The sequence below is a fragment of the Thunnus maccoyii genome, chromosome 23 (assembly GCF_910596095.1).
Source record: "Thunnus maccoyii chromosome 23, fThuMac1.1, whole genome shotgun sequence".
Taxonomy (NCBI): domain Eukaryota; kingdom Metazoa; phylum Chordata; class Actinopteri; order Scombriformes; family Scombridae; genus Thunnus; species Thunnus maccoyii.
Window position 1 is genome coordinate 23,689,487 of NC_056555.1, and position 14,601 is coordinate 23,704,087.

A 14,601-nucleotide genomic window follows, 5' to 3' on the forward strand; every position below is an offset into this window, starting at 1 on the left:
CAAAAACATGAAGATATTTAATTTACAATAATATGTGATCAAGAAAAGCAACAAATCATCTTATTTGAGAAGCTGGAGAACGTTTGAAACCTTTTCACTATTTTTGCTTGAAAAATGACTGAAATTGTTATTTTTCTGTCGATCGACTAATCTTCTACATGTATGTTTATGATTTGGTGTAGATATGTATCCACACGTGCACATACGTGTTTTTATTACCTTGTTTCATCTCAGTAATATTCTATTATTTAACTGGTTGTTGACTGTCTTAACAGTTATTTTACTGTCGCTACTTTTATTTAAATCTGTCCTGGTTTTGTTGCTCTATGAAGCACTTTGTAATCAATTAATCAATTAATGGACTAATTGCTTGAATTAAAACAATGATATGCTTTGTTGGAACATCGAGTCCTTCATCTTCTACATCACTGATTTAAAATATCAAACATCCCGAGAGACGATCAGAAACGTCACCTTCGTTTAGACCGCAGGAACTAAAACTTTCTCCACTGAATAGTTCCAGGAACTTTTGTATTTGACGACCGACTTGTTGGAGCTGTTTCTCTCTTATCTTGGTCCAGTTCTGGATCATCGGTTGAGTTTCTCTGAAAATGCTAACTTTGTTTTCAAGAAGTACAAACATCACAAATAAAATGTTTGAAATCGATGATGACGCCAGATGTCAAAGTTCACAAAGATCAAGCATGTCTGCACCCGAATTCAATACAAACAAACAGCAAGTGAAGATGAGGAGACTGTAACCTTCCTCACATCAATACATGAAACTAACAGAAACGTCATTTTTCCATCATGGTTTTTCTTTGACTGTCGCTCTTTTAATGACGTCATCCCGTCGTGTCTTCTTCTTCTTCTTCTGCGGCGGTTTAACGGCACCGACTGTTTATCTCCTGATATTCACACAACAACAGCAGGATAGAAACATCACAGGAAACATCAGGTAGAGTTCCTGAGTTACTAAAATTGTTCCTGGTGCTCTGGAAATGTTCTCACAGGAAGTCTCAGTCTTCAGTGCTGAACTTCACACAAACTCAAGACTCATAACTGCTTTTTTTCTTTCATTTGCTTGTATTTAGTTTGTAAATTCTCTGCATATATAGTTTCCATGCCTCCTGATATTCAGTTAATATAAATATAATGTTATTAGTGTTTAAATAGCAGTTATGCAACGTATCTAAAAAAAAAAAAAGTGTAACAAAGAGTGTGAGAGTGAGTGGGCGAATGTGAGAAGTTAAAACTGAAACTTACTTTCTTATTAAAGCAGATGAAGAAACTCCTCTTTTAAACATCACAGTCACACAACATTAACTTAACTGAAAACAACATCACGACTCATGACGTCTTTTTGTTGTTACCTTGTCTCATACAACAACAACAACAACAACAACAACAAGTTTCCTGTAATCTGTAATGAATCAGTCATCAGTCGGAGCTCCACAGCTGTTGAGATGCAGCAGAAACTAACATCCAAGAGTTAAAGAAACTTGTGTTGCTGAGTTTTCTTCTTGCAAAAAATATCAAGACAAACTACTTCATTTAAGTACAGAAGTTACAAAACCTTTATTATTGTGGCTTCAGTACACGATTAAAAACCAGACTGATGTGTATCGACCCAACACTCGTCTGCCTCAAGGTCAAACAATCACAGACCGACCAGTAAATACACCCAGTCACACACATGAGACTCTGCAGAGAGTATTGATGAAAACAAAGATACTTGTGGATTGTCTCCAAACAATACAAGTTAAAGAACAGTCAATTAAAGTCATAATAATAATAATAATCATTCTGGGAGATTGACAGATGGATATTTATCCTTTGCTTTTTACTACTCTCTGTATTTCCTTTAATGATGATAATAATATCTTTATTTGTTCAACAAACAGGATTAAAACATCTGTGACAGTTTATTCTTGACTATGTGAAAGCAGTGTGATAAATTCAGCTGTTTATTATTTGTTGCAAAAACTAATTATCTAATAATGTTAGTTATATAAAGTTATAGAAAAAAATTAGATTAAAACAACAATGAAAAGTTAAGCTACACAATTGTGAACAACATAAACCAAGACTATTATATGTAATTAAATAAGGTAAAACAATTATAAAGGCAATAATTAATAGAGAGACTGTGTTAAATTAATGCAGATAGGGAACAAAATTCATTTAAAATCACTAAAACACTTCAAGAACCAAGCATCCACATCATTACTGGTTGAGAAACAGTATTTTAAACTTTATACAACCTGTTGAAATTTTGTCGTAACTTCCTCGTTTGTCAAATTACAGGACTGACTGTCGTTTTGTGTTCGGCTTCTGCTGCTGTCAATGTTTGGAGTCGAAATAACACATTGAACATAATACGCTGCCCTCAGTATGATGGTGCAGAACAGGGCTGCAGCATCACTCCATTACATTTTTTACATCACAATGCTTTGAGAGTGGCAGCCATCGTCTCCATAATGAGGGATATTACCTGCCGCTGGTGGGATTTTCAACCAAATGTTGCCTTTGCAGTGAAAGCACAGCCGCTCTTTGTACAGCAGCACGACTTCTGCTGTTTGAGGACAGCGGGAGCAAATATTGTGCAGCCTGATCGCATCGTCTGAATGTTGATTTGAGTCAGACGATGCCCTTTTCTATCTGTTCTGTTTTATTTTCTGAAAGCACAAATCCAGTCCAAAGAGGGTACCAACTGTCGACACAGTCTGCATCATTTACATCCTTCATGCTAATACATCTCTGGAGATGTGTATATATATATATATATATGTATATATATGTATATATCAATTCCCTCCATTTTGCTTGTTTACATCCAGTCTGAGTTTTAATCTCAGGTGTGCTGAGTGATATTTCTGTGCTCTTCCTCATATTGCTGTTTTCTGACGCTCGGTGTTTGTGAGTGCTCTGCAGAGACACGTGTTCCTCCACGCTGATGTCCGTTATTATTTGTAATCTTTTGATCCACAGAGATGATAATAATCCTGCCACATGCCTCCCTGATTACCAATGCATAATGCTGAGGCTTTATTCTGGAGCCTTTCAGTGCTTCACGTTTATGCAACAGGCCGAGACAGAGCCGCAGCAGAGGGAGATAATACCGTACGTCCACTAGAGGTTGAAGGATATCATTGTTTAAAGGTCAACACTGATATTTTTACCATGCAGCTGCAAAAAAGTGACAGGATTCAATAACTTCACTATTATTTGACCATTTTCATAAAAAGAAAACTCTTCCGGTATTCAGTGTTTATTGAAGGAAAGACTCTTAAATTCTAAACAGCATTTCGATGATAAAACTAAATTTTTCCCCTGCAACAAAACTGATTAAATGTTTGAACTGCAGATAAAAATGACACAAGTTCTTCCTTTGTGACAACATGCTGTGCAGTCTAGCATTGTTCAAACCCACAGAACTTTATTTGTAATTCTGGTGGACATCTGGAACATTGCAAATATACCAAATATGTCAAGCTGAAATTTGCAAGTGTATGAGTCTAAAATGATACACAGGACATATATCAAATGTTTACATTGGAGGAAATGGTGCAGCCATAGAAAGTCCTCTGATTTTGAATATTTCACTCAGTGTCAGAGCTGGAACGAGATGTATCAGGGCTGCAACTAATAATTATCTTTATTATTGACTACCATCACATGGTTAAGAGAGACTCTCAAACCGGTTGATTTATCTGACTTTGGCGATTTTTTGTACTTGTGGACATCAGTATACTCCAACAGAAGTGTTTGTTGGATGGTCAAACTGTGTCTGAAACCCCTGTGACAGCTCCTGAAACTTTCTGAAACAGTGCATACATTTCGAGCATACCCTGACCTCTAGCCTCCTCAGCTCATTGTTTTCTTTCTGGCTGCACATGGATGGTGTGGTTCAGTCCCTTAGACTCTCCAAACTTGCGGTAAAATTATAAGCAGCTATTTCCAGGAGACAAGTTCTGATGAACACCACTGTACATGACCTACCCTGCACCAAGCAGCGGACAAAGTTAGAGACTAGCTGGTGAAGAAAGTGGAACATCTAGCAACTAAAGAGACAGATTTTTTTTCTCAGGAGTTGGTGGAGACCAAACCAGAGCTAAAAGAAGAGTTGATTTTGGACTTACTGTGTGTTCAGACAGCACACAAAGTGAATTTTAGAGGTGGCATGATTGCATACAAAGCCAATGGAAAGATGAGATTAGGCACAAATTGCCTCAGGGCAGTGCAAATAAACACAAATGTGTCCATGTGAGTTCAAAATGTTTCAGCTTGAGCAAAACATTTGTGCATATCTCGGGGATTTACGTATCTACTTAAACGTAGAGAGACTAGAGGAAAAAGGAGAAAGGCAAAAATTTGTCTTTCAAAGGCAAAAATTTGCTTCAATTTCTTTCTGGACACCTTTACATCCATCAGTTGGACACAAACATGACACCAATGGGACGATCGTGATGTTCTGTGTCTACTGGATGTCTAAATAGGTTGCTGTTTGCTAACATGTTAGCCAGAACAACTTGATAAGCTTCTGTTCCTGTGTTCAGCAGTCTTTCTGCCCCCTGGTAGTTAACAAATGATTAAAAGCAGCCTAAACTATGCTGTCCTACAGGGATCCGTTCTTGGGCCCTTACTATTTTCCATTAACATGCTACCACTTGGTCACATTAGTAAGAAACACAGTCAGTTACCAGTTCTATGCCAATGATTCACAGTTATATCTCCTCTGACACTAATGACATCAATCAATTAAGTAATCATAGAAGATGAGAAATGTGGACGATGGTGTCTGTGTTTACAAAAAGAGTCTGATATTTGGACAGGCTGGGACAGACCACCGGCCAGCAGGAACATCATAACAGCTTCTGCACAAACACCTAATAGTGTGTTTGATATGGTTTTTGGATCCTCAGCCCTCGGCGTGTCAACAAGTGCCTTTTTTACACAGACTGGACTCTTCACTGCAGGCTGAAAAGGAGAGAAGTCAATACATCTCAGTCAGCTCATTGATCGTTGGTCCCTGGAGGCCATTTTGGACGGCTGGTTGCATCTTTAACAGCGATCACACTCTAGCAGTCCACACACACACACACACACACACACACACGCAAACACAAACACGATGAAATGAAACTTTATCGATCCACGTAAAGACACTGTGTCATCACAGCAGCAAGTAATGAAGTACAGTAAAGATAATAGACATTATAGATGACAATACACATTTAAAAACACATCATTCAACAAATACAACGACCCAGTGAGTTTCTATTATAGAAAACAGCAAGATAATGTTCCTGAAATTACATAACCGTGAAAAATAATAATACATGTAGGGTTGGCTGATATGATGGTAGTGGTAATATTACCGTAATGTCTACCATCAGAGATTTATACTGTGGTTGCCATTGGTTTTATTTTTGCATCATTATGTTGCATTTTCCTGAATTGTCAGGTAATTAATTCACTGAATTAGACAAAAACAGACATTCCCATCTTGTGATTTTATCCTTAAACTGTTTCTCAACTTGTTTTCAGAAACTTTCCTTCATCAGTGTATACATACATACATATATATATATATATATATATTAGGGTTGCAGCTAGTGATTATTTTCATTATCACTTAATCTGTCGATTATTTTCTCGATTAATCGTTTAGTTGTTTGGTCCATAAATGTCCACAAACGTCCACATCAGTCCACAACCCAAAGATATTAAGTTTACTGTCATTTGTCCAAGCAGCAACCTCCGGGGCTGAAAAATGAAGCTAACGCGGAAGTGCCAAAAACTGCAGTTCCTTGAATGGCCACTTGAGGCTCCAAAAGTGAGTCAATCCTCATAGACCTCCATGTTAAAATGCCCAACTTCACAGCAGAAATAAACATGTTTATATTCTGGTACAGACAGTGATTTTTTATAACTCACCCATTTAAATTTTATGAGGGTAATAATTAAGGACGTGGCCACTTTGAGTGACAGGTCACTAACCGCTAGGTGGCTTGTTTCAGCAACCAGGCTTCATTCAGCCGCCTCAGCTCCACCTCTTTGTCCATTTTGGATTAGCTGGAAGTTAGGTGATGTCAGGTACTGCCAAGATGGCGCCAGCCGGAGACGCCCACTTTAAGCTTCAAAACCGCTCTCCAGAAACCAATGGGTGACGTCATGGTGGCTCCATATTTTTTACAATCTATGCATTTGTCGATCTCATCTACTACAACTGAAATGTAGAGTTTAAAAATATCTATAACCTTAATGCCTGTCCAAGTAGTTTATGTTTTTCTACAGTAAGCACCAAAGGTTTATATTAAAACTTTTTTGCTTGAGACCTGTTAGCTTTAGCCTCAATATTTTAGCATTACTGTATATCATGTAATTATGTAGTGATCGTGTGCATATTTAAGACCCTTTTACAAGATTCTAAGTTTAAACAACATTAAAAAGTCAGCTGCAGGCACAGTTTTTTAGCCAGTTTGCAGATTTGTAATGTTAGCATTAGCTTACACTAGCTAGCTGATAAAATCTGCTGGCAACAACTGTCATTTAAGACGACAAAATCACCTTCTGTTGGCCAGAAATGAGAAGCTGATTTTGTTTATTTCTGTGTGAAAACAAAGACCCTTTGTTTAAAAAATTATATGGTTGATGATAATCATTCCACTGTTAGCATTGTAAACTGCTTGATGTGCTTTGGTATTGATTAAGGGGGTTGAGACTTAGCAAACAGTGAACAAGTTCATTCTTGGCCTTGAAGTTGACAAAATAATCTCATCACAAGGAACATTTAGTCGTTGTTCTGAAGCTTTTTGTAAAGACTAAAATTTCCATTTACTATTCACTTACTTTTTTTATTACTATTTATTCAGTATTTACGTTAACGTGAACGAGAAGTCAAAATGCTTAAAGTATTCAGAAAATTCAGTCCAGTTTTCCAAATTAACCTTCGGTGAGATTATTTTGTTAACTTATTTCATTAAATATCTAAAGATGGAAATATGCTCCCGACAATCATCAGTGCAGAAAAAAGTTACTGTAGATGTTATTTTTGTTTGATTCGAGATTGGCAGATTTTGAAAACTTAAACTTTCAAAATCATTAAAACTTAGGTTTAATCTCGATGTTCATCTCATTGTGTTAAATATTTTATCAATAACTGCCTGGTATTGGTAAGTTGATCAAGACCCTACTTTTTTAGTATATTTGTCCTTTATAAAAGCAATCATGAAGCCCTGAGAAACGGAGGATTCTGAGAGAGAGTGATGTGCTCTCCCTGCACTAAGAGGCTTATCTCATCCAGCATGTAACAGTGAGAGAACAACAAGCAGCCAGTGGCGAAATAACATATAAATCTGGATTGAATCATCAGGCCACCGTGACGACCGAGCATCACTGAACCTGCAGACAGAAACAGAGAGCGAGAGAGATGAAACCACAGAAACATCCCAGATATCTGCAGGCTGCACTACATGGCCAAAAGTATGTGGACAACTGAACACTACACACATATCAGTATAATAGTTTCACTTAAATACAATTTTGAGGTACTTGTACTTTACTTGAGCATTTCTATACTTGATATTTCTACTCCACTACATTTATTTGACAGCTTTAGTTACTTTTCAGATGAAGATTTGACACAATGGATAATATAACAAGCTTTTAAAATACAACACATTGTTAAAGATGAAACCAGTGGTTTCCAACCTTTTTGGCTTTTGACGTCTTACAAAAAGCAGTGTGTAGTCGGGGTCACATTTCACATGTCTATGAGTTGTTAACAGCTCCACCAAATAGTGATTTTTCCCTCTAAACTTCTCACATGCTTTCATTTCAATAAATGTTCAAATGATCCAATATTTCAGCAAAAATCAAAGATTAGAGAAAAAGTCCAAAAACTGAAAACAGATTTGTGTATCAGAACTTTGTTTTTTCTTCTTTCCTCTCCCATTAATCATCTCACCACCCCTCAGATTTATCTGCTGACCCTTTGGAGGGGCCCCGACCCCTAGGTTGGGAACCACTGGACTAAACTAGCTAACTGTATATAAAGTAGTGTAAACTAGCTCCACCTCCAGCAGCTACAACAGTAACATGCTGCTCTAACACTGATGCTTCACTATTAATAATCTGATGATGTCATATATAATAATATATCAGTCAGAGGGACCAAACCACTACTTTTACTGCAATACTTTAAATACATCAAGCTCATAATACTTATGTACTTTTACTGCAATACTTTAACTACATCAAGCTCATAATACTTATGTACTTTTTACTTTAGTAGGATTTTTCATGTAGTATTAATAATGTACTTTATTACACAGTCATGGCAGTTGATTCTCTGCAAAATTAGTATTTTTACTTTTGATATTTTCAGTAAATCTAGCTGATAATACATTTTAAATGCAGGACTTTTACTGATGGAGTATTTTTGCTACTTTTACTGAAGTAAATGATGAGTAGCCTACCTCAACCACTGCTATTAAGTGAAGTTCATTTGCGTGAACTGACCCTTTAATATGGAAAGTTGAGGGTTGTTTCGTAGTAAAAGGTTTTTATTTTTTCTTGTGTTACTTTCTTTTGCAACAGAGACTTAAAATGAGCAGAATAAATGACAGAAATTAGGAGGGAGGAAGCTCACGAGGAGAGGAAGTGAAAATAGAAGATAAATAGAGGCAGTAGAGTCTGAAAGAGAGAGAGAGAGAGAGAGAGAGAGAGAGAGAGAGAGAGAGAGAGAGAGAGAGAGAGGGAGGGTAAATGAAGCCAGAGGCAGATAAAACCGATTCAGAGACAGAAAGCAGCCGGTGTTTAAACTCAACAGTTTCTCAGCAGCAGGCTGGCAAACGCCTCCTCCTCCTCCTCCTCCTCCTCTTCCACCTTCATCATCCTCCATCCTCCTCTTTTTCTCCTCCGCCTCCTCCTCCTCTTCCTCTCCTCCTCCTCTCCATGCCGGCGGAGGTCTCCGCGGGGCTGCCATGGCGAAGATCCGGGTGTCGTACGAGTACTCCGAGGCCGAGGACAAGAGCATCCGGCTGGGGTTGTTCCTGATCGCCTGCGGGATCCTCAGCCTCTTCATCCTGGGCTTCTGCTGGCTCAGCCCGACCCTGCAGAGCCTGCAGAGCAAGCCGGCCAACTGCACGGTGAGCCCGGGTACCAGCTCCGCGCAGCCGCCGGTGGTGGTGTCGGAGCTACGGACTGTAGTAGTTGTTGATGTAGTAGTAGTACTTAGTAGTAGTTGGAGGGTTAGTGGATGAAGTATTAGGGCTCAATAATATATACTAATAATAGTGACGTAACTTGTGACAGTGGAGTATTTGTGCTTATGTTTAGTAGTTGTATTATTGTAGTAGTAGTTTTGGTGTAGGTTGTGTAGAAGCAGCTGCTAGTATTAGTAATGTAGTATTTTTTAATGATATTAAAATATTGTTAGTATTTTTTGTGTATTAATAATATAATATCCAGCTTTTAAGTAGTAGCTGTTTTACCTGTATGAGTTTTACTATTAAGATAAACTAGTTACTATTATGAGTGTAACAGTAATCGTAATAATAGTGACGTATTATCACAGTGGAGTATTTTAGTAGCCTAGTTGTATTATTGTAGTCGTTGTTTTGGTATCAGTGGAAGTGTTGGCAATAACAACAGTAGTACAAGCAGCTGTTAGTATTAGTAATGTAGTATTTTTAGTGCTATTAGTGTCCAATTCAGGTGTAGTTGTGATAGTACTAGTCGCTGTGGTAGTATTTTTCAAGTGTGTCTTAAACCAACAGTCAGGAGCCCAAATGAACATTAAAGCTGTTTTTCTTGCTGTAATCATTCCTCCTGTTCATACTGACCATTAGAAGATCCCTTCATAATGACCTTACAATGGAAGTGATGGAGGACAAAATCCACAGTCCTCCTTCTGTGCAAAAATGTATTTAAAAGTTGATCTGAAGCTAATATGAAGCTTCAGCGTCCAAATGAGTCAAATCAAGTAGATATCTTTCAACGTTACAGTCTTTTTAGTGCCAAAGTCTTTTTGTTACTATACTTCCACCTGCAGCTCAACAGGGAAACACTGTCCGAGGAAACACAAAGAGGGAATCTGATACTAAAAAGACTGTAAATGTGTCAGATATCCACTTGATATGACTAACTCAGACTGCTGAAGCTGAATATAAGCTTCACACAGACTTTTAAATGACTGTGTGGACACACTGTGGATTTTATCCTCCATCACTTCCATTGAAAGCACATTTGAAGGATCTTTTAATATCCAGTATGAACAGGAGGAATGATTACAGACACCTGACTGCTGGTTTAAGACACACTTGTCCTTTAGTTTATTGTATAGTTGCTTCAGCAATATTAAAACTAGTTACTATTATGAGTATTATTAGTTTATTGGGGTTACTATCAGTAGCAGTACTAGAAGTATTAATAGATTATTGGCTGAAATGATTAGTTATAAACAGAAATTTTGAACATTTATTATTTCTTTAAGTCATTGATCAAGCAAAAAATACCAAACAGGCTCTGATATCAGCTTTTCCAATTTGATGATTTATTTGTTTTATCTAATCTAAGTTAAATATTTTGGACTTTGTTGGATTGAACAAGACATCTGAAGATGTCACCTACTGTTCAGCTCAGGGATATTTTGATAGACATGTTTCACAGTTTTCTTTTTTGGCATTTTATAAACTTCATGAATTTATTCATTGAAAAAAAAGAATCAACAGCAAAAATTAATTTCAGCACAAGTGATAATATAAAGGTTGGAAGTGGTGAATATGGCTTTATTCAGTTTGGTCTCACGTACAGCACGAGAGGAACACAGAACATCTCTGAACATCATGATGATTATGTCATATGTGAGTTTACATACATGATATTGTCATATTATTGGAAAACGTCTTTATTAAAATTGTGACAGTAATTGATGATGGTAGAGTACCTTTATTAGCTGACATCATACTGTCCTGCTGATGAAAATGTTAAAACCATTGTTACCTGCAGAGCTGCGACAATCAGCTGAATAATCGATCGACCAGAAATTAATCAGCATCAACATTCTCTCGTTTGAGCTTCTCAAGTGTTAAATTTGCTGCTTTATAATTTAATGAATATATTGGGGTTTCGGGCTGTTGTCGGACAAAACAAGACACTTGATGACATCACTTTGGGCTCCAGGAAACTGTAAGAGGGATTTTTGTCTGTTTTGATGTCATACGGTCCAGATGGTTAATCTACTAACTGAAAAAGTTGTAGAGATAGAAAATAATCATCAGTTGCAGGCGTATTTACATGTTTTCTATCATTTGAGTGAAGGTGCTCTGTGTTAATCTCCTTCAGACACTTGAAACGAGTGAAGTGTAGAGTGATGAATCAGCACAGGAACTAATACACACCAGTTTTATTAATTTGCTGTTAACATGAATAATTTTGATGGACAGTGAAGGTGATCAGATCAGTCACCCTGAGATGTCAATCAAACGTTACACTGACGCTGGAACTGTACGTTACTGACTGATGGCCGACCTGAAATTCTGTCCTGTCATTACTTCATTATTTAGTTTTGGTGTTTTTACCAAAAAAGTTTCTGATTCTTCTCCATTAAAAGTGAAGTTCCTGTTTTCCGTAACATTACTACAAAATTGTATTTACATCTAATTCACTTGTACTTTTCAGGTTTTTGTTCTGTTTTGCAGACAGTTTCTCAACTATACAGCTGCAAGATAAATATGTTTTAATAATCTATTAATCAGTTTATTATTTTCTAGTCAATAAACTATCAGAAAATAGTTACAAATGCCCATCACAATGTCACAGAGATGAATGAGTCAATGATATAAAACTGCAAAACAGCAAATCCTCACATTCGAGATGGTGGAAGAGCAACGTTTTTACTTGAAGAAAATGACTCAAGCAATAATTTGAATATTGAAATAGTTGCTGTTAAAAATCGATTAATTGTTGCAGCTTTATTCCCAATCAATCTGTTAAAATCTGTAAAATCGCTTCATCTCTGACTTTTTGTTGTGGTCACTGACGGCTGATTTATCATTTGTCAAAACAACCAATCAGAGTTTAGCAGGCGGGAATTAAAAGTAGATAATCCTGCTGTTCCTGAACCAGAAAAATGGTGACATACATGAACGAACAACAACTCTTATATATTAATTGTAGCTTTATTGTCAACTGAAAATGATGCAATGACGAGATAATAATTGGGCCAGGTTTTTACATCTTTAAAACAACACTGACATATTTTAAAGGTTTTGTCATATAATGTATCATATTTTTTTATTCCATCTGGAGCTTCCTTCACTCCCAAAAGAAGAATACAAACAGCTTGTACAACATTGTAACAACTAACCGACTAAAAACTGTGTCGTGGGCCGTTAAATGTTGAGAATCCTTGTGTGAAGGTCAAATTAGAGTTGAAACAACTGGTTAATTAACTGGTTTTGCAAACAGTTTTGATAATTGTGTAAGCCATTTGTCAATCAAAAATGTCGTTTACTGGCCCCGACTGCTCAGATATGAAGTTCTCTGTTTTATATCACAGCAAACTATCTTTAAGTTCTAGACGAAACAAGAAATGTTTTCACTATTTTCTGACGTTTTTAGACCAAACAATTAATCTATTAATCAAAAATAATTGATAGATGAATCAGTAATACATTGAATGTTAGTTGCAGCCCTGCTATGTCATAATTTTAGTGATGACTTTGCTGTTTGTTTGGTGTTTTTTTATACAGAAAATGGGTCCCTCCATTCTGAAGCAAAACATGACCTTTGGTTTTCACACACAAATTTAACATATTATTTGAAACGACAGGTCAACCAACTTCAAGCCTTTTTGCACTTATTTAGTCATCAAACATATTTAGTCATTAATCTGTTTTGTTTTACGAGCCAATACAAAGTGTGTTTTTGTACCTTCAGGTCATTTGGATGTGCAGGTTCCTTCATGCTGTGTCACTTTCCACTGCGGATTATTAAAAGTGTTTGCACAGCCTTTTAAAGCCACTGGGAGTTTTCAAATTGCAGGCGGCCACAGCTTGCACTCCTGTTTACTGCGGATGATGAATTCATACTGACTTGATTTATGTGGCTGTTAGCTTATTGCATCGTCCTGGAATAATGTTCATGCATTATAGAGAGTGGAAGACTTTTTTTTGTGTTTGTTTCTAAAAAAACAATGTCATGTGGCAGTGAGAGCGATGTCATTCACTAATCCACTGCTTAATATAACATAAATCACAATACTCTGACTTTATTGTAGCTCTCCAACCTTTTGAGTGATGAAGAAAGCTTTGACTTTTATCAAATCTGCGTAGATTGATTGTGTGTTACACGTTTATTGATATTTACTCTCATGCATGAGGTTGTTATTTATGTTATGTCTCTGTTAATGCACAGAAGAATTGCTGCAATCAGTCTTCATTTTTATTTGAAATATCTTGATCATTCAGGTCACGTTCTCTGACATATTCAGGCCTGACATCCAAAGATATTGTTTTGTCATTATTCAGTGTCTACACACATATTGATAGCAGTTATATGTATGAACAATTGTTCAGTAAGCAGTTTACAAAGACAACAGTGGCTGATATTGAAACATTGGGCCCTTGATTTCAGACATAAGTACAGTTACGAATGATTATTTTCATTATTGAGTAATCTGTCGATTATTTTCTCATCGTTTGGTCCATAAAATGTCAGAAAATGGTGAAAAGTGTCAATCACTGTTTCTCAAAGCCTGAGAACCTAAAATGTCTTGTTTTGTCTCAACCAACAGTCCAAAAACCCAAATACATTCAGTTTACTGTCATAGAGACTAAATAAACCAGAAAATATTCACATTTAAGAAGCTGGAATCAGAGAATTTGGATATTTTTTTCTTAAAAAAATGACTTGAAACGATGAATCTAATGATGTCATATACAATAATATATCAGTCAGAGCGACCAAACCACTTTTACTGCAATACTTTAACTACATTTTGCTGTTAAGACTTATGTACTTTTACTTAATAAGATTTTTCAAGCAGGACTTTTACTTGTAATGGAGTATTTTTACATTGCTGTGTTGGTACTTAAGTTAAGGATCTGGGTCAGAGAGAAAAAAAAGTGGCTAAATTAAATATACTTAAAGAGAAAATATTCTCATTGTCTGTTTTCTGTCCTCCAGGTGGTGTCGGTGTTGCGTCCTGAGGAAATGTTCGAGTGTGTGTTTACCTGCGGTGCGGACTGTAAAGGGACGTCGCTCTATCCCTGCCTGCAGATCTTCGTTAACAACTCGGAGTCCAACTCTGTGGCTCTGCTGCACTTTGATGAGCAGCAGCTGGTCCTCAACCCAAAGGTACCGACAAAGTGCTTTTTATTCGTTCACTGTGGTGTGTTAAACTTACAAATGATAGCAGCAATGTTCTTTGTTTTAAAAGTTTCATGTTGAGATTTACATAAAAACTTCAACTTCACCACGTTTTCAAATTGCAAATGTTATTATATCAACCCAATGTACATTTTTTTTACACTTTAGCTTGACTTGAGCCAGCTAGCAAGAGTTCTGCTGGATATTTGTGAAAATTGTGGC

The 14,601-nt window shown here is 36.7% G+C and overlaps 1 protein-coding gene across 7 annotated transcripts in view; it reads left to right on the top strand.

Moving 5' to 3' along the window:
* Positions 1-864: 864 nt before the first annotated feature.
* Positions 865-14,601, top strand: part of LOC121890750 (calcium-activated potassium channel subunit beta-4-like) — a 43,477-nt gene continuing 29,740 nt past the window's right edge. The window contains exons 1-4 of one of the 7 annotated variants that reach the window (XM_042403287.1): positions 865-958; positions 7,379-7,488; positions 8,605-9,155; positions 14,197-14,367. In XM_042403287.1, coding sequence (XP_042259221.1) covers positions 8,991-9,155; positions 14,197-14,367 — 336 coding nt within the window. In that variant the 5' untranslated portion in view covers positions 865-958; positions 7,379-7,488; positions 8,605-8,990. Of the gene's footprint in view, positions 959-5,803; positions 5,840-6,076; positions 6,240-7,378; positions 7,489-7,523; positions 7,554-8,604; positions 9,156-14,196; positions 14,368-14,601 lie in introns of those variants that run through there. The other 6 variants (XM_042403282.1, XM_042403285.1, XM_042403281.1 and 3 more) reach the window with 6 other exon arrangements.